Source organism: Prionailurus bengalensis, chromosome B4 (assembly GCF_016509475.1).
Source record: "Prionailurus bengalensis isolate Pbe53 chromosome B4, Fcat_Pben_1.1_paternal_pri, whole genome shotgun sequence".
Classification (NCBI taxonomy): Eukaryota; Metazoa; Chordata; class Mammalia; order Carnivora; family Felidae; genus Prionailurus; species Prionailurus bengalensis.
In genome coordinates, this window is record NC_057358.1 from 102,765,899 (window position 1) to 102,787,877 (window position 21,979).

At 34.7% G+C, this 21,979-nt stretch overlaps 1 protein-coding gene across 1 annotated transcript in view; it reads right to left on the reverse strand.

Moving 5' to 3' along the window:
- Positions 1-504: 504 nt before the first annotated feature.
- PAWR (pro-apoptotic WT1 regulator) overlaps positions 505-21,979 on the reverse strand; it is a 139,756-nt gene continuing 118,281 nt past the window's right edge. Inside the window, exons 4-7 of the mRNA XM_043561585.1 lie at positions 20,330-20,477; positions 17,929-18,033; positions 15,739-15,821; positions 505-1,546 (exon numbers count right to left, since the gene is read on the reverse strand). Of these exons, the coding sequence (XP_043417520.1) occupies positions 1,531-1,546; positions 15,739-15,821; positions 17,929-18,033; positions 20,330-20,477 (352 nt within the window). The 3' untranslated portion in view covers positions 505-1,530. The remainder of the gene's footprint in view (positions 1,547-15,738; positions 15,822-17,928; positions 18,034-20,329; positions 20,478-21,979) is intronic.

A 21,979-nucleotide genomic window follows, 5' to 3' on the forward strand; every position in this document is an offset into this window, starting at 1 on the left:
CCAGGCATTTTTAAAATTCTTACTTAATCCTTACAAATGCTAGATCCTTAAGAAGTTTTACCAATCCTTTAAGAGGATTAATCTCTCCTTCCTCTGTGCTTTATTTACATTATGTCTATCCTTTAACCATATGTAAATTTATTGAAGACAGAGACCATTTGATTCGTTTTAATACTGCCTTGGGCATCTATCATAGTACCCCACCCAATAAATAGTACAGTTTAAATGAGTGGTGTTCAAACTTTGGATGCATAAGAATCACCAACAGATTTTGTTAAAAGGGCAAATCGCCATACCCCAGAAAACGGGACTCAGTCAGTGTATCTGAACTGGACCCAGTGATTAATTCAGATACTCAAACATTTATTAAGTACTTTATGTGGTAGGTGTTATTAACTCCACTTTGTAGACAAGGAAACAAAGCCATGGGTAAAGTACTTCCTAACAGTCACAAAACGTGTAATAAGTAAGACTCAGGGTTAGGCTAAAGTAGCAACCAAGGTCTCTCATTCACTCCTTCGTTGTTTCTTTTATTTACTTATTCAAACAAGTATTTGAAAACCTCCTATGGGCTTTTTCAAAAGGAAAATGCACACAGACAACAAATGCCAATTATTTCTGTACCGTTAGAGGACAGTCCTGGAAAAGCTTCCCCTACCAGTGGAGTCCAGAGTTGCCCTCGGAAAGGGTGCAAATCTAGAAGAGAAAAGGGACGTCCTAGTTTTATTTCTAGATATAGCAGCACTTCACTATTTTAGGGATGACTTTTTACTTTTTTTCAATGGGGAATATATATTTTTGAAATTCCTTTCAATCTTTCTCTGTGTGATGGCTTAGTTGGCCACTTTTAAGATGTTAAGAAAATCCAAAACCACCTCCTTAAAACCATATTACCTTTGGTAACCCCCACCAATTTAAACTGAAGTCCCAAATATTTTTAGTTGACAAAAGCGTAATTGCCCGCCTTAATTTTTCTCATTAATCTCACTCATGGGAGAGAAAAGTTCCTACTTCTGAACTTTATTAAAATAGATTAAACTTACTTATACTCTACAAATGCCACATGACAAGTAAATTACCTATGTTTAAGCTGAGCAAGGTATTGTCTTACTAGAGAGATATTAATCAGATATGTAAGATCTAAGAATAGACAAGTATAAAATCCAATATCTAAAAAACACGAAAGGAATTAGACTGTGTACAATTTCAAGTTAATATACATATAATTGGACAATAAAATATCCACATTCCAGTTAAGACTCTTTTTTTAGGCCAGAGGACAAACATTACTCTCCAACTTGTGCAATTCAAAAGGAAAAATGTTTTAAATACCTCTGTGGCATTCTGCCGTGATTAAAAAATCATCCCTAGCGCTAACACCTAGAATTGCCATCCTCTGTTTTGCTGCCTTATAGTACACATATCCAAATCAAGAAAAAATGCTTCTTGTTCTCCAGGAGCAGGTCAGTAGATAAACAACCTCTTGCTTTGATATGCTTCCTGTTCTCTCTTATCAGTACACACCGGTCACTAGTAATCAGGTACACTGAAAAAACAAGTGGAGAGGTAGAGAAAGAAATTGACTTGTTGCCAACCTTCATGAATTCAAGCTGATTCACCCTGTTTGTTTAGTTCCCGTATCAGCTTGGTTAATGACACTGCCCTGGAATATGTTTGTTCAGGAGTCCATGCAGAGACAATTCTTAGTAGGAAAACAGGCCAAGCTGAGGCTGGGGATTTGAAGAGAAGAGAGACCTAACTGAGAAATACTTAGAGCCTCTCAAACAAACTAACTCAAGAAGCTCTTTATTTCTAAAAGATATTTTTCTTTACCCAAGACTGTTCAATGTTCCTTCAATAGTTACATTTAGCAGGGGATATAGATTACATTACATTTGAATCAGCACATCCTGCATTCTAGTTTAGGACAGAATTCTGACTTGCCTCATTTGGACTTCTAAGGACAGACAGCCACCCTAGAAAAGCAGAAATCTAAAACCAGATGGTAGTTTTATTGCTTATCCAGAACTTCCTGATAGCCTTTTTTTCCCCCCCAATTTCAGGAAAGATTAACTGTTACAGTGTTTCTTCACTGGTATAAATCACACTGTAAGAGTTACCTTCATTTTAATTCTTTTCCCATCATAGCTATGAACGGGTGTTGTATCACACATTTTACATGCATCATCTCATTTATTCTTCACAATGACCCAACTAAGTTAGGCACTATTTTATCCTTGTTGCAGATGGTGAAATTATAAAGCAACTCGTTCAAGGTCACACAGCTAATAGTGGTACAACCAGGATCTGAATTCAAGTAGATCTGAACTTGAAAACTAGTGGTCAGGTGGGTCTAATTTGGAAGCTGTGACTTCCAAATTAGTGTGTATACAAAGAACATTAGACGCAGCCCTCGGCTGTAGTACCATGATCCAGCAGATGATGAATAACTATTGCTAAATATTCCTATGACAAATACTAACCCTCCCTCAACTCCTTCAAAGTTTGCTTCAAATGCTAGGTCCTAAAGAAGTCTATCCTAGTCCTTGAAGAATTTAATCTCTCACTCCTCTTTTGCTTGTATAGATTCTATTCTTTAACCATACGTAAGCTTTTTGAGGACAGAGACATCTGATTCATCTGAGTATTCCTGTAGACTCCAGGTGACTCTGATGTAGGAGTAGAGGAACTATCACACTTAAAGAAACAATGCTTCACTGAACAATGTAACACTGACTTGAAATCATGTTCTAAAGAGGCAAGGATAAAATGAAAGTTAATTTCTGCTATCAAAAAATAAGTTTTATAACTTTCTAATTTAGAAATTAGTATTTTGTAATCTCTAACCTTCCCCCTAAACAGACCTGTGTCACAGACTAATCTTAGCAGTAGTCAAACACCTGTTTTCAGGTACTAGCAAAGTATGATTCCATTTCTACTGCCACATGACACATCAGGGTAAATAACATGCTCCTCTCAGTCTTACTTCCTCATCTGCACAGAGACAATCCGTTTTTTAAAAGTTCGGCAAGGGGGCGCCTGGCTGGCTCGGTTGGTGGAACATGCGACTCTTGATCTTGGGGTTGTAAATTTGAGCCCCACACTGGATATACAGATTACTTAAAATCTTTAAAAAACAAAAAGTTAGTGAGGAAGATGTTATAAACCCACTTGAGACCAAGTAAGAGAACCTCCTCAAGTAGCCTGGGAAAGAGAAACAGCTCTTACCAATATGTTATTTTTAAGAGTTTTTTTTAAAAATCTCAGTTATAAAAGACTAATGCTACTCTGTAAGTCAACCAGGGGTAAATCCTCAAAACTGGATCTAATCCCCCCACATATATCCTTTCCAAATGAAATAAATCTTTAGGCACGAATCACAGGAAATGGATAAAGTGTCCTGACCAATTAAAAAAAGGGGGGGGGGGAGGTGGTGAATGGATGATTTCACCACAGGGGGAGTGTTTCTCAAGTAACTAGACAACAACAGCCTATAAAGTACACCGTACTTACTCAATCACAAAGCTCAGAAAAAAAGTAAAACCCAGGAAGAAAGTTTTATCTAACCATGGGTGACTTTGGGAATTTTATGAGCTATAAAAACACAGATATTTGAAATTCAATATAAGATTTAACATATAAACTATGAATAATTACAAATGCTTCAGATGGCCAGAAGATACTAGAAAACGTGGGGCCCTGACTCCCACTGAAGACTTACTATCATCGGCCACTGAAGACATGATTTAGGGGCAAAACTAAAATTCATCTAACAAATTAATGAAAATATGAATTTATGCTCTATATCCACACTCCCAATTTTTTCAAGATTAAGGGAATAAATCTTTCCCAACAATTAGATTTATAAGCATGATTTTGATAACATAAACCTAGATAGCCCCATGACATGTATTGAGGCTCAAAAGATAAGTGAATTTCAATTCTCATCTTTTGTAAAAGTCCAAAGGACATTCCAAAAGCAGCACTCTTCAACCCTGTGTCAACTTTTTTATTGGGCAATAAAGAATAGAATGGTGTAGGCTACGATTTTTTTCACTGCAATGTCCTTTTACCTAGTACAAAGACTAGCACAAAATAGTATGCATTAAGTATTTGTGAACCAATGCAAGATACAAAATGCAAGAATTTAGGTTATAGTTGGTTTCCATAATCTGGAATAAAGGAATGGATCCTTCTTTCTGGATGAAGGCATGGGCAGGAATGGAGAAAATCATTTGCCAGTATTATTACATGGTCCCCCAGGTGATGGCTGACAGCAGCTGGGCTTTATTCTAAGCACTAGTAAGGACTCCTGGTAGCTCAGTCAGTCATGGGGCAACTTCACAACTGCTTCTAGCCATCATCCAACACTTTTTTTTTTTTCATTTAAAAAAATAAAGGAGCTTATATTAAGCAACATGTAACTTAACACTCAACCTGATGCCTTTTAAAAAATCTAGTATAGTTAACATACAGTGTTATATTAGTTTCAAGTGTATAAAATAGTGATTCAACAATTCCATATGTTACTCAATGCCCAACAACATTAAATGTACTCTTAATCCCCTTCACATATATCACCCATCCCCCTCTGGTAACCATCAGTTTGTTCTCTATAGTTAAAAGAGTCTGTTTCTTTTGTCTTTTTTCCCCTTCATTCATTTTGTTTCTTAAATCCCATGACTGAAATCATATGGCATGTCTTTCTCTTATTTCAATTATCCTATCTCCATCCATGTCACTGAAAATGGCAAGATTTCATAGTTTCTTATGGCTGAGTAATATTCCCTTGTGTTTTCCATACACACACACACACACACACACACACAAACACACACACACACCTTCTTCATTCATTCATCCATCGATGGACACTTGGGCTGCTTCCATATTTTGGCTGTTGTAAATAATGCTGCAATAAACATAGGGCTGCATAGATCTTTTCAAATTAGTGTTTTCGTGTTCTTTGGGTAAATACTCACAAGTGGGATTACTGGATTGCGGGGTAGTTCTATGTTTAATTTTTTGAGAACATCCATACTATTTTCCAGTGGCTGTACCAATTTGCATTCCATCATCCAACATTCTTACTCCTCCTCTCAGGACTGCCTCACAACCTGCTGTGAAGACTTGACAATGGCCAGTACCTCTGCATAGATCCTCATTCAGAATGACTAGAAATGGAAATGTATAGTCTCCACTAAAATCCATACTATGAGCTTGAGTCAAATTTTAATGTTGTGGGGTGCAGAAACCACAATTTGCACACCTTTTTTTATTATGAATTTTAGCTTATTATATCAGCTCTCTTTTCAAGCCCAACTTAATGAATATCTATCTACACATTTCTACACAGTTGGTGGCTGAATTCTAATATGAACACTTTACTCAAAAGAAAATCTTGACTTCTATAATCAATCTCCTGAGATTGTCAACAAGCATGAATAGATTTACATTTCCAAAATAAAAAAAAAATCAAGATACATTTAAGACCTATTTGAATAGAAAATAAGAAAAATAAATGAAAATGGCAAAAGAACAAGTATAGTTCTGTCACCTCCTTCAAATTTTCCAGTAAAAGTAGAAGTTGGAATATGTCTCAATGTCCATATATAGCTTTTACAGTTAAGAAGAGCTCTATAAATGCCTTCTGGTTTTTGTATCATTTGATAATCTTTTCAATGTTTATTTATTTTGACAGAGAAACAGAGAGCATGAGCAGAGGAGGGGGGAGAGAAACACAGAATCCGAAGCAGGCTCCAGGCTCTGGGCTGTCAGCACAAAGCCTGACATACGGGTCAAATTCAAGAACCGTCAGATCATGACCTGAGCTGAAGGCAGATGCCCAACAGACTGAACCACCCAGGCACAACCTCATCTGATGATTTCAATGACTATCAAAGCTTTAGTTTTCTACAAAGAAAGGTAGCTCTTGATTCTGGGTCCTGAAAGGGAATGTACAAGATGAGACTGAACACTTTATGCTGCAAAACAAGGAAGGACCAAAAGGACACAAGAGCCAACCTGGAAAACTCCTACCAGCTACACATGATATAATCTGGATACAAAAATAATGACTGCAGTGGACTAAAACACATTAAATATATAAACAAACATATGACTTACCTTTGGAGATTGTCTGAGCTGTGGCTCATTATTAAAATAAATGAAGGGAAAAATCAATGTGATCTTACCCATCTTTTAGGGCAATCAAGTAATTGATAAATGAAAAGTTTCTCTTTTAAGAATTCCTACTAGTGTAAATAGAATGATAGAATTAGAAAACTATATGATAGGGGCACTTGGGTGGCTCAGTTGGTTCAGCATCTGACTTCGGCTCAGCTCATGATCTTGCAGTACGTGAGTTTGAGCTATGTGTCAGGCTCTGTGCTGACAGCTCAGACCCTGGAGCCTGCTTCAGATTCTGTGTCTCCCTCTCTCTCTGCCCCTCCCCACCTCATACTCAGTCTCTGTCTCTCAAAAATAAACATTAAAAAAACTTTTTTTACATAATAATAGTATCTGAATGTTAATCTTAACATCATTAAAAGTGAGAAAAGACACATTGTATCTCATGTGATTCAACAGAAAGTACACACCACCTATGAATTATTGTCCAAAAGAATATAAATTGAATCTAATAAAGCCTCTGCACCTAATTAACAATTTACAGGAAAAAGAGGGGATACAGGACAAGTTAAACAGCATCATAAAGATGCAATTAGTCAAATCTAGAATGTGGGAAATTCTATAGAGCAAATAATCTAATTTCTTCAATTTGAAAAACGACATAAAAATTGGAGGTGTGTCTAATCTATAGGCTAAAAAAGACTTGAGACATACTAATCAAATACAGTGGATGACTCTCAACTGGATCTTTATCTGAATGAACTAACAGGAAAAAGGCATTTCTGAGCTATCTAGGGAAATGTGAACACAAAGTACTACCCATGGTGGCAGCCAGGCAAAGGGGCCTTGCTAGTCACTTAATATGGGGTGGGTAATTAACTGACTGTCCTGGCTGCTAAGGTCTGAATCCACCATGGTGTTTAACAGAGGCCTGTTTCCTACAGCTGCTCCTCGCCAAAAAAGGAGCAGAGCAGGAATATATAGTCAAGCCCACTCCTGTAAGATGTGGGTCTACTCTTATGAACACGAACAGGCACCTTTGGTTTGAGGACTTTTACACCTTGCTAAAACTCTTTTTGAACTGCACTGTGGATTAAGACTTCCTGCTCAGCCATCCTTCCCGTTTTCCTTCGTAGTAGTCAAACCTGTACCAACGTCTTCCCAACCTCCCCTAGCTCCTGCTTACTTACGCGTGTTTTCAAATAGCAATGAAATTGTTAGGTGGGTTGTTTTTTAAGTGTGGTTGTTTTTTAAGTCCTTATCTAATAGAGATACTCAAATATTTATAGGTGAAATGATAGGATGATTGAAATTTAATTTTTTTTTTCATTTTACTTATTGTTGAAGCAGAGCGGAAGAGCAGCAAAGGGAGAGAGAGAATCCCAAGCAGGCACCATGCTAAGTGCAGAGCCCAACGCGGGGCTTGATCCCAAGACCCTGAGATCATGACCTGAGCCAAAATCAAAAGTAAGACACTCAACCGATTGAGCCACCCGGGCGCCCCTGAAATTTAACTTTAAAATACCCCAGCAAAAAAAGAAAAAAATGGGGGATAAAATAAGATTTGTAAGATATGAATAACCATTTTCTCAACTTTTTTGTATATCTGAAAATGTCCATAGTAAGAAATGAAAAATACCTGACTAGTGATCCTCAAAACTATTAAGGTCATCAAAAATACAAAAAGTCTAAGAAAGTGTCACAACTAAGAGGAGTATAAAGAGACATGACTCCTAAATGTAGTGGGGTATCATCGATTGGATCCTGGAACAAAGAAAAGATATGAGAGAAAAACTAAGGAAATCTGAATCAAGTATGGATTTTAATAATAATGTATCAATATTGGTTCATTAACTGTGACAAATGCACTATACTAATGTAAAACATTAGTAACAAGGGAAATTGGCTGTGGAATATTTGAGTACTCTCCATACTACCTTCATAGTAATTCTGTAACCTAAAATTGCTCTAAAGTATTTAAAAAGCAGAAGAAAATAATTAAAAAATAATAAACTATCTCATCATGTAAGAAAAAAATGATTCAAAATTAATACATAATAGACTTTAAATTTTTTCTTTACTCGTTGGGATGCAACACTTGATTTCTCCTCACTGATCAATTAGCTAGAAATGCTACTGATTTTCTGAGGTCACAGAGAGTAAACTCTGAAGATTCAACCTCCCCATATGCCACTCGATAGGGTCCACACATGGAGGAAAAAAAAAAAAAAGACAAAACCAACAAAAGCAAAACTATAAGTGATGAGACATACATTTATTTATTCCAATAAAGTTTTAAAATTTGAAAAAAAATGCATTATTGTTACCAAAAACCTTTAGACAATAACAGAGATCGAGCTTAACACAGTAAAACAAAAATTTCATTCCACAGTCTCTTGGACTTAAGAATCCATTTGAGTTCCAGAGATAACACTAAACTAATGTAGTGATGTCAAGCTGCCAGTATCCATGCTGGGGCTTTTCCTGATACAGTCTTTTGCAATATAAGCAACAATGAAAAGATTCCTTTTTTTTTTTTTACAAGTTCATGTTATATTATTTATACACTGTCCAAAAAGAAACCCCCAGATCTTTATTTAAAAATAGAAATGTGCAATGCAAATCTACAAGCTTTGACCTGCATCAGAATTACCTGAAGGGCCTGTTAAAACATAGATTGCCAAGCCTCACCTCATTCAGGTGTTGGGAGTTTCTCTTTCTAATAGGTTTCTAAGTGAAGCCAATACTACTAGTATGGGGACCACACTTTGAGAATTATTAATGTTTAATAGGACAATGATTACATCATAAAAGTGAATATATCACAGCATAAGCACAAAGCACTGCTTTGTGGCTTTGAGCAAATTACTCTTCCCAATCTGTAGCTTGCACAAGTTTTAAAGAAGTGAATAAAAAAGTATCACAGCACTTAACACAATGCCTGGCAAACACAGCTATTGAATTACTAATTATTTAATGTTCTTGTGCTATACTACATTAGGGTTACAGTTGTGCTCAAATTGTTAACTAAGTGAGTCACTATGCTTAGCAGAACCTCTTAAGCCTTAAGCCGTACACTGATCTTAAAGGAGCTGCAAGAAACAAAAGGCACTTTTAGGCCCCCTATGACAATCATTTAGCATTTCCAAAATGTCCATTCACTCATCCCATTACAATTTTCACTGATTCACTTTAAAGAGTGAGGTTAATGTGACAGTTACTGGCATAATTTTACTTTAAATTATTGATGTTGTTCATTGTTCCAAATCATCCACACATGAGTCTTTCAATTTTCTACGGAAAATTAGTAATTTTCCAACTTTCTTTAACACTACATATCAAACAAATGCACTTTTACCAAAAGTGATTTTCACGTTCTTAAAAGAAAATGGAATTTCCTATGGCTCTGATAGCTTTGGTTATACTCCTGTACTACAAGAATGATAAATCAGATGCCTATTAATTTTTCTTAATAATTTGTTTCCATAAAGCTAAGATGTCCACAGATGACATCATGTACCTTTGTTTAACCACAGTAAATAGTTCACATTTTAAAGGAACGCAAATATTTCTCTAGATATAAACCTGTAACACAAAGGCTGTGGATTTCATGTCCCATGATATGTCTAAACAGAAAAGCAACTGCTTACATATGTGTTAAGACTATAACTTATACTGAATAATTCTGCACATTTTAATGTGAATAACACAAAATTCTTATTTTGCTTTTCTTTCACATGTGTAAAGTCAAAGTCCAATCTACTTTTACTAACTGGTTCATATTAATTTTTTCATATTTCTCATCTATGGTATCAAGTAGGTAGTTTCTTCCTTTATTAAATGCATCTTTATTCAGCCACACAAGTTTTTTGAAAGTGAAGAATAAAACTGTGCATTTTGCATTTTGTCCAGTATTAAAAGGGAAGTTTTGCCTTCTAGCTTCCTTTTCAACGTTATCTGGTTAGACATCAAAATAAAATGGATTGTAAAGGATATTATAACCAATCCTATCTCTTTAACATGAAGGTCCAACATCATATAAATTCTTTCCAAGAAGTTGGCCAGGAAGAAAAGGTAACTAACCTATTGTAGAGGTGAAAAGAAAAACCAGACACATGAGATTAGGATATTGGTAGTACACAGCTACTGACAGAATTGTGTGCATGCACAGAGTGAATCCAGAAGAAAAAAAAAATAGGGATTTGATGAAGTCTAAGATAAGGGCTTCCAGATACAATTAAGACTAAAAGGTCTTGCAAATTTTTTCAATAGGCTTGCTAATGGAGTAGGTTCTTATATAAGGACTTGAGACATTATCTAAACAGTCTGACTGAAGGATGCTTGTTCACTTGTTAGACATGTATGACATTACTGACAAGATTAATTTAGAGTTCTAGAAGTAAAGAAGACTGATTAGCTTGTGCAGGTGTATGAAGAATGACACATTAGCAAAAGGTTATGTAAACCATTTACTCAAAAAACAAAGACCAGATTTTTACATTCCCAGACCCCTACTTATCTTTTTCAAACTATGAAGGGCCTGAAATTCTTTGAACACCATCAGATTTAGTTGGGAACAGCTCCGATTTTGAATTAAGGAATTATTCGTGTAGTTTTAAAACACAATTAAAAATTTTCAATCAAATTAAACATTTGTACACTTCCTCACTTATTCAAGAAGTCCCACCATTAATGTATACAGATCTTATCAACACTGCATTTTTGTTTTTTAAAACATTATTCTTTCTATAATAATATATACTAAAGATTTAAAAGTACTGCATACTCTTTTGGTAAGAGGTACACAAGTTAATTAGAATATTTGCATTATCCCTTAACTTCAAAAATAAAACTGATGGTCAGAGTTTTACTGATAGTTCAGGAATAAAAACATAATTAGTGTTGAAAAATAAATGAAAATTTATTTTTTCATTATTTATTAAGAATGAATCTATATCGTTGACTACTCCATAACAAAACCTATGCAATGGAAATTATGAAAGCTCCCTACACAGTATTAATGTGGTCAATAAATTATCCAGGTGTTTTCCTCAAATGTTTAATTACCTGAATTAACTGATTTTTCAACAAAACAATAAATTTTAGTTTTCTTATGGTTTTTGCTGATAATAACAGCCATCTGATACTTAAACTTAGAAGAAAAACATAATAAAAACCCTGAATGAAATAGGCAGATCTGTCAAAAAAAATTTCACCAAGAAAGGTAATATACATCTATTAGGCATCCAGAGAGAGATTCAAGACAAAACAGGCACATAATCGGTGTCCACCGAGGGATCATCACTAACATTCTATTATTACCGAAGCAGTATGTGCCTGTATGTGAACTGTTAGATGTAAATGTCTTAAAACAACCTAATCAATAATGTATAGAGAGCATACCATTAACAGGTTGGTGTATCTGAAATGCACTGAACTGTTTCTACTTTATTACTGCTATAAATTCCTTAACAATGTTCTTTTCATAAAGCACAATTACCTAAATGACATATGGTAAGATACTTCCCAATATACATCAGGTCTTCCAATCCACCATTCAGTAAATGCTGCAGCAAAGTAAATGGTACCTATTACTAGACTTAAAAGACAATGGCTAGATAATTAATACCAAAAATACACTTTTGAATTAACTATTTAGATTAGACCAACTAATGCTAATTAAGATTGTATTTTGTGCTATTGACACATACTACATAGATTGTACACTGCTAAATGGAAAGGCTGGTCCATGTCCCTTTTTAAAAAACCTCTATAATAACTATAATGATATACCTAGTAGACTACTAAATACTTGCCAGAAGAACAGATATGAAAATTTAATGTATTTATACTCCTCATCCATAGTCCTCTCACATACTCACACATAATTATTTTTAGAATGGGGATATGATTTTAACATGCTGTAACTGTCCAGCTAAGTAAAATAAAAAACAAAACAAGCAAAAACAAAAAAAAACCAATATGGGCTCAGGTTTTCTTGGGTAGTTTTTCAAATCTTAATACTGAGAATGAAACAACTAACTTCTATACATCAGTGAGAAATTTAACAAAAGGCGGGAAGGCACCTGATGAGCAAGAAGTTTGTTGTCTATTGGTATTATGCTTTCAGTTTAATAGAACAACAAAAGTGGCACTAGTTCTCAGACAAGTAACACAAATTACAATGCTGGTTGATGGGATGCCCTTTCCTTAAGAGAGTGAGCACAGTTCCAAAGCAAAGGAAGTCAAGCTTACTGTTACATATTAGGAATGGTTCAGATACAATAGAAGAATGTTTAGCACTGACTTTGACATGTTATTTTAAAGTTCTGGTAACTGAATGCTAGTTCTTTCTCACTTACTACTGCTCCCAATGAAAAGCTGGTGTGTTGGTTTCTTTTACTACAAAATGAAAATATATGCCTGAATCTTGTAACAGGCTATTAACAAAACCATGAACAGTTATTAAGGGCCAATACTGCATGGAACTTACTAAGCACTGACTCAATATTATAAAACTATAAAAAAGATAGTCCATATGTACATATGACTATTGTCTAGAACACCAGATCAATGATCAAACCCAAAGTCTTTCCTGTTTCGTATTACAATGTTGAACATATGGGCATGTCTATTATACCGACTTGTATTGTTTTCAACAAAGTATTAATGGACTCAAATGTTACATTTTAATTTCTAATTATAAAAATCCAGATTAACTGTGAAACTATAAGTGACTTATAATTGAGGTAGGTTTTTCACCTTAAGAATACATTGTTTTAATAACCACAATTAAAAAGTTACTTTAAAATAAAAAGAATACATTGATTCATGTATCTGCCCCATACCTAATTTTCTATGTTTTAAACTGTTTGAGCTGGTGTAACAGTGCTAATCTCTAGATTTAGTAAATTCCCTTAGAAATACACAAAATGCCACCCTCTTCCCCTCTAAAGGCAACTGTAGTGCAATAAAATTAATGACAATTCTAGAAGAATGAAATGGAGATTACTTTGTAAGCCTTAATACATGTCAGAAATCAGGGAGATAAGTCATGTTTATTTTAGTTAATAAACTTACTGTTTTGAAAATAAGATCATAAACACATTAAAACTTTGAATATGCTTTATTATGCCATAAATTCCCAGGAAATAGAAGAAATATAATTTCTGAATGGAACTAATAATTTCACAAATACTAGCACTTTATGTCAACAGCCAAGTTTTCTAAAGTAGTGCACATGTATTTAAAGTTAACCTTTTTAAAATCTCAAAGCTTTTTTTTTTAATCTCAATGCTCTCTATAAATTTTAAAAGGAAATTATAGCAGATCCTACTTAATTTTTCACTATTCAGTGTAAAAATCTATGTGTGATATAAATAAACATTTTAAGAACAGGGGGAAGGACTGCATGTGAATTGCTTCACCTAAGCTGTTAGGCTCCTGTACTAGGTACCATTATGTAAAATATCATTGTTGAAATTTTTCCTAATAAACTGAAGGAAAATTTTTAAAATACCTCACTCTTTAAAAACATCAATAACTGGTATAAGTTTAAAAAGGAAAATGAAATATTCCTTTACTTACATATGGACTAAATAGAAATTTAAAATAATTTACTGAAAAACCAGCACACTAATATATTTTACGGTGATACTGACAGCATTTTCACAACATCCAAAACTTCGATGCAAAACTAGGTAATACCAGTATTTCCGCCACATACCGAAGGGTAACTGAAGGGAGAGGAGCGTGCCTCACAGCCAAGGCAGTGACTGAGCCTGGCGTACCACTCTGACACGTGGGCAGCAGGTGGCTGTTCCCAGGCTGGGTAATGTTCTCCAAAATGATGTCCTTATGTAGTAATTCTGCAACTATATCAAGTTTGGTAATCTAACATTGACCTTTTTGGTAAATATATATAGATATATGAAAACTTCCCCAGGGGCCAGATAAATTATTAAATAAACTAAAAGGAAACAAAATGCTAGTAGCTAACATACGTTAATTCTAGGGTATCAGTGGAAGATATAGGAGGATATAGACAGCAGCTATTTCCAAACCTAGGTTATGATCAGAATCATCAGATGGTGAGCTTTAAAAATTCTGTCCAGGCTCTCAACCTAAATCTAGCTAGAAATTACAGCCAGGGAATTCTTTGTAAGCAACCCAAGTGATCCTGATGATTAGCCAAGGTTGAAACTTCTCAAGTGAGAAGCCAATCTAAGTAACCACAGGAGTTTTAAAATTCAAAATTTACTCTACATTTTGTCCAACTGTTTCACTTCCCTATTTTTCTAATAGTCGATAATGAAGGAAATTGGCAAGTGAAGAAAAAGAGTCAGCAGGGTACCCAAAATGGGTTTCACTATGTTTAACTGGACAAAAGGATTATCTGTATACGGTTTACAATTCAACTATCAGACAGACATTTCTTAACGTTAACATATTTTAAAAGAGGGCGTTTCCTTACTCAGCATGAAAATATAATATAAAACAACTCTAAACAATAATATTTAATAGAAAATTTGTATAATTCTTCAAAATTTTTAAAAATTGTTTTTAAAAATCCAATGTTGGGAAGAAAATCCCTTAAATTTGAGGTAGGGGAATAATTCTTTCACATGAGACCACTGTATCACAGTGTTATTCTCCAAGTTAGAAATAAGGAAAGTATTTTGGTACTATTTTTGTTTATGTACTGTTTTGTAAATATAAGTATAAATGTTTTTGTGGATAAATATTTTGGTTTTTATTTAATGCAAATGATAATTAAAAATATGGATTATTTTTTATACATTGAAATTGTACACACTCTCCAGGACTGATGAATAAACAACTTTTTAATATCCCATGTTCACTTATAAACCTTGAAATAATAAAAAAGGTAGGACCTACCCAAGAAATTTTATAATGAAATTGTAAAATTGTATGTTTTTCAGAAGTGATTTAAATTTGTTTTCAACATTCAGGTACAAAACTGTATATTTTAATGTACTGCAGCACAATTCAAGTATTCTCTAACATTTTTTCTTTAGCCAACTAGTCATGGTATTAAGTGACTTTTCCCAACAGCTTTCCTTTTTAAAGATGACGGTTACACAAAACGGTGTGACACTCTCTAAATTGCTGAAAATAAGTTGAAAGAACAAATGACGGTAGAAAAGAGTTTATGAGTGAATCAACAACACATAAAAGTTTGCACACATCAGTAATAAGGCATTTGCAGGTAACTCCCCAAAAGTATGTGAATTCATGTAAACAAAGACCATGTATATTCCTTCAGGGAGAAAACACACTACCATAGATAAAATTTTTCAAATGGTTGTGACTTTAAACCATATATTATTTGAATACCACACAAAACCAAAAGAGGCATAACCTGCCATTTTAATAACTGAAAGATGTTACTGAATTGTGATATTGAAGGTTGATACTCTTATGAAATAATGAAAAAGAAGTATCTTGAAAATAAACATCCACTGTTTTCTAGAAATAAATATACATACTTAATGTATTGCAGCATAGGAATATTATCCTAGCATTAACCATAACATTCAATCAGTAGTTCTAAAATATTTTTTCCACACTGGGACTTGAATCTTCTACCTTGTTAGCTGACCAACAACTTTCAAAAGAGTTTTATTTTCTTGCTTTAGTTGTTCATTTTCATCTTCTATGTCATCTAGATCCTTAAGGAAACAAGAAAAAAAATAAAATATGAGTTTTAAATACTTAAAAATATTCTAAAGTGATAAAAACACTTACAAATACAAAGAAAATTCACACAAGCATTTAATTTGGAAAGAAGGGTAAGTTCTGAAAACCACTTTAGATGGAATATGCCCCACCTGACGGCAGCACCCACTACTCAATTCCTCATTATTATCATGATAACATGCATCATCTCTTGCCAGATTTTTCAGTTTTTCAAGAGAAGCCAAAAATCAGAATTCTTTAGCTGTGAATCTTAACCTATCTCCCCTTCCCCCAAATTGAGGGCTGAACAAAATACATGTGGGGGCAATATGAGGTTCAGGGCTTCAAACTGCAGCCTGTGTCAAATGAAGTAGAAGAAGATTGAGGTACAAGTTCTGAATGTACTCCTACCATCTTGTACAATCTTTAACAAGGATGTCTCTTGTGGGGTGGGGATCTGGGACAGAAGCGACAGAAGGAAGGCATACAGAAAAGGAGCTCTGGAGCATATACAGTTGATCTGATTCAATTCAGCTTAGGCTTCTCTATATTTTGTTTGAGGAAAGGTTTTAGAGCTTAAAAAAAATGAGAGCCAGTAAACTAATCACTCTCAAGTTTTAAAGTTATATGATTCCAGGTCTATGTTCCCTATATTAATCCTAGTACCCAGGTATACAACAAATTTGGTAAATATGAAGATAATTCCAAGTTTTAATGAGAAGAAACTTTTTCAAGGCAGAATGTTTACTGATGGTCGTAAAGGCACATATTTTTAGATTTATCCTTCTAATTCAAAAATCTAAAACTTGGAGCCATCAATTTAAACTATAAATGTGCTACTGAATAGTAGCACTCTGATATCCAGTATACTGCCTTTGGACAATTAGGTAAATGATTTTAAAATGTGCAAAAACAGAATCTGTATTTACTCACAAACTAAATGAATGATATTGGGAACCTTAACTGTTGAAAACAACAATAAATATACAGGATTCACAAAATCACTACAACTGAGACCTGCTTAAAATTTAGAATTAAATAATAAAATACATTTCTGTATTATTACTAGATTATAAACTCTGAAGAGCAGGTGTTTTAATTATTCTTTCTAATGTACATAGTGCCTAAGAAAATGCTAATACACACAGACATCAAAAATATTTTCACATTTTATTAAGTCATATTCCAAAACCAACAGAGGACCGCCTGTGTTCTAAACCAAGATGAAAGGCTATCTACAAGAATGGAAGAGCTTACTTAGAATTAGGAATATGGGATACCTGCTGTCAAATACTGTCTCAGCTGATTACTATGTGATCACCACATATGACCTTGAGCAAGTTAAACTCACGTTTCTCAGTGTCCTCATCTACCACCTGTAGTTAATGCCTCAGAGCTTTATTAGAATGGGTCTGCACATAATGAAGCGTCTTTAGTTTCTCTTCTTTCATTGTTAGAGTTAAGACTGATTAGGAATCTATTCCTTTTTTCCCTGAAGCAAACTTATTTCTTTCCTCCATCTTACCTAAAGCTTTCCAAAATGCAAAACACTGGTATCTCTTCTTATCACCATTACCTAAGTATGGCCTAGCAGTAATACCTGATTCTTAAGCAAAAAGTAAATTCTAGGGCTGAAAACAAGAAAAAGCAACAAACAGTACTAATTGAGACCTTGAGGTAACCCTAAACCTAAAGTAAGAGATACCTCTATATAACTGGAGGGAAAAGGTGGTGAAAATATACACAAAGACATCTGGAGTTTCTATGTCAAGAAAGTAGCAAGTTTAATTCTTCACTGAGGCAACTATGTGCCAACACCCTTTTTGATGTGTGGTGGTGACCAAGCCTCTCACCTCCACAAAACAGTGAACAAATCTGTTCATCAGTCCATCACCCAAAGAATAGTATTAACTGAATACAACTGATAACTGGCCAGAGGAAATCCACTTATAGAATGAAATGATGGTTCTTATTACCACAAATTACCATTTCATTATCAAAATAATGAATTTAAATAATCTTTTCATATATATGTACTTTCACCCAATTGCCGGGAAAAATAAAAAAGAAACCATACAAGTGAAACATGTGAATACTCACTCTATTTAACAAATCAATTTCTTCCTTGAGTTTTCCAATCATTTCCTCTTTATCTTGCATTAGTCTCACAAGTCTTAAGTTTTCTTGTCTTTCTCTTACTACTTCCTGGTAGATATAATTACAAAGCATTAATTGGGAAGTAACTGGTTGCTTTTAACCTTAAATGACACCTATCTGCCATGTCTGATGAAGTACCTTAGATATATGAAGATTTCCAACGCATTTCTTAAGTCACTTGCTAAGGGAGGGAATAACCCATCCAGGAAAGACCCAAAGAATGAGAGGAATACAGGAATTGTGTATTTCTGATTAAATCTATATTTACACAATTCTTTAACACATACTAATAACCCAATGACTTACCCTCTTTAGTTTATCACCACCCTTAGTAATGAAATACCTTATTTTTTTTTTAATGGATAACATCCTGTTTGAGGAAATTCAAGCTTTTTATTTGAAATACAGGGATTTCAAAACTTTTTTATTGTTTATTTTATTTTTAAGAGAGAGACAGACAGAGTGTGAGCTGGGGAGGGGCACAAAGACAGGGAGACAGACTCCAAAGCAGGCTCCAGGCTCTGAGGTGTCAGTACAGAGCCAGCAGATGCGGGGCTCGAACTCATGAACCATGAGATCATGACCTGAAGTCTGAGGCTTAACCAAATGAGCTACCCAGGAGCCCCCAAAATACAAAGTTTAGGAAAAGGAGATGGTTTCATGGAAAGTTCTAAACAGAAAAATAATCATCTTCAATTTTACTTGTGGCTCTGCCAGTTAATGGGTAAAATAAAAGACCTGAAACAGATGACTGGTTTTTAAATTTTTCTTCTTTAAAAAATGTAACACCTTTTTCAAAGAAATACTATTTAGAATCCAGGTCCTTGGGGGCACCTGGGTGGCTCAGTCAGTTAAGCGTCCGACTTCGGCTTAGGTCATGATCTCGCGGTCTGTGGGTTGGAGCACCGCGTCGGGCTCTGTGCTGACAGCTCAGAGCCTGGGGCCTGCTTCTGATTCTGTGTCTCCCTCTCTCTCTGACCCTCCCCCATTCATGCTCTGTCTCTCTCTGTCTCAAAAATAAACATTAAAAAAAAAAAATTTAGAATCCAGGTCCTTGGGCTGGGTTGACTACTTTGGGGGCAAAAGGAAAGCAGAACTGGAAAACGTCTGAGAATTTAACTTCTTTCCTACTAACCCTTAGAAAAAGCAGTCAGCCGGCCTCATTAATCAGAGGCTGCCAAATTACTAGCAACTGTATCCAAACTCCTGTGGAACTTTAAAAACCTTTCTAAAGAAACCCTTGAAACCTATGAAACTAGATGTGTTCCTTGAAATTTTCATTTGTTATTTTTTTAATGTTTATTTATGTATTTTTGAGACAGAGAGAGACAGAGTGTTAGTGGGGGAGGGGAAGAGAGTGAGGGAGACAAAGAATCGAAGCAGGCTCCAGCCTCTGAGCTGTCAGCACAGAACCCGATGCAGGGCTGAAACTCACGAACCATGAGATCATGACCCAAGCCGAAGTGGGACGTTTAACTGACTGAGCCACCTAGGCACTCCTTAAAAGTTTTTTACTTAAACCCACAGAAACTGGTATCAAAGTTAAGATGTGAACTATAAATGATCATAATGCTATAAAATTTTTTCTTCATTAAATTTCTGCTTAAAATAATCTTTATATCACAGGGAATAATTTCAACTCAGCAAAAACCATATTTTCAACAATCAGAAAGTAATTCAGGACCATTATCAATTTTATGGGCTACATGTCTACAGGAAAGAACCTGAGATCATATGGTTAATAAATTTATACCAATGTGCATCTGACTTGTTTTCAAAGATACTTCTGAACAGGTTTATTCTGACAATTGTTTCAAACACCAAAAATGGTTCTAGGCTTTAACCAGAACCCAGAAGAAAGTCTACATATGATAAACTGTACAGATAATATAATACACACAGTAGTATATATTGTCAGCATAGACATAACATTTTGAAGACAAAGACAAAGACTGTCTTTAATATATTAGAGGTAACCCTTGGCAGAATGGGAGTGTCAATTAAATATTAAGGAATACAAGAATTGGCTCCATTTCTAAAAGTTTTAACATCAACAGCATTGAATAGGAAACTATTAAGGGAATCAGAAAATGCCTAACCACTAATGCATCTGGAAAATATATATTTAAGACAGTAGTTCAATGCTGCTACTTGACTATATATGGAAATACCAATTAACACTAATGATATCTTCCACTAGTGCCTCTCATTCTTTTCACTTTGTTGGCACTCTGTCTCACACAAATTTCAGATTATTTTCAAATGCTATGAAAGTTAAAAAAAAAAAAAAGGAATCTCAATAGCATATTAATTTTATCAATCTTAAATAATTTGTAATTCATACCTTTTCAAGATCTTCAATTTTCTTTTCCAACATGCTACTTGAGACCAAATTACCTGAAGCATTTGCATCCCTATTATATCTGCTGAACCCACTTCTATCTGTTCGGGGATATCTACTTGAGACATCTTCTTCAGAGGCAGTAGTTGTGCTGTGGAAATAAAAAGCTGTATTTTATAAAAGAATCTAACACTCAGCAAGAAAAATGCCAAGAATATTTTCTATTCACCATAAATAATTACCACTCCCCAAGAATACGTGGTCATAGTAGCCAACTCATATATAACTAAAGAAGTTAATCATTATTCCAACACATTGGAAAAAAAAAAAAAGGTTAATTCTTTTGACCACTATCTACTGAGTAGCTGCTAAGTACCAGACACTGTTCTGGGTACTAAAGATGTAACAGCAAACAAAGATATGGCCTCTGCCAAAATTTCAGGGAGCTTTCAGTTTAGCAGGGAATATAACCAATTATCATAAAGCAAGATGACCAACACAGTAAGTGTCTGGTACTAGGAGAACAATGACAGGAGACTTAATGAAGACTACCTGTGGTTAAAAAAAAAAAAAAACACTTTGTTTTTCCTTTTTTCTTTCTTTTTTCTAAATTCCAAACCATCATGGACCAATACTTTCATTAAGATCAAATAAAAATGAACTAGTGGAAAAATAAAAGTAAAAAAAAGGCCATATAAAATACAAGTCCAATGTTTTATTAGCCACACCCATTAAATTTCAATAATATATTTAGACTGAACAGAAAAAAGAATCACAAAAAATCGTGTATTTTCATTGAAGTATGCACATAGGCAATCGTAGAAAAGTTATTGCACTAATAACTTTCATCATTTCATAACTCTAATTTAACCCAAAGTGATGCGTGAAATTGCAACTCTTCATATCAAATACCAATTCACAGTCTCTGAACTAATAGCATATATGCTAATATTTAAAGTTTTTAATGCAATATGAGGTTGCTTGTTTTTTGTACTAGTTATCTATTACTGCATTAAAAATTATACCAAAACCTAATGGCTTAAGACAACACACACTAACAATCTCACAATTAATATCTGCTGGTCAGGAATCTGGAAGCGGTTTAGCTGGGTGGTTATGTTTCAAGGTCTTTTGTGAGGTTTCTGTCAGGGCTACAGTCATCTGAAGGCCTGACTGGGCTAGAGAATTTGCCTTTACGCTCACTCACATGGCTGATGGCAAAAGGCCTCAGTTTCCTATTGGCTGTTGACCAAAAGCCTCAGTTCCTCAGCAGGTAGGCCTCTCCACTGGGCTGTTTACAACATGGCAGCTGGCTTCCAGAGAGAAAGGAACATGGCAAGCAAGACAGACACTGCAGTATCTGCTATGACCTAATCTTAGAAGTGACATACTATCATATCACCCCTCTACTGCAGGAAGGGGATTACAAAGATGTAAATACCAGGAGGTAGGGCATCCTGGGAGCTCTCTCAGAAACTGGTTACCACGAAGCTAACTGACCTGTTCTAGGTTAAATTGATGACAATGCTACCCACAAGGGACAGGATATATCTAAACTACTTCTGTGTTTTGTTTCAATAGCACTCATAACAGGAAACCTGGTTTCATAGATGTATGTTGACAGGAACAGAAGATACTTTAAAGCGATTTCAG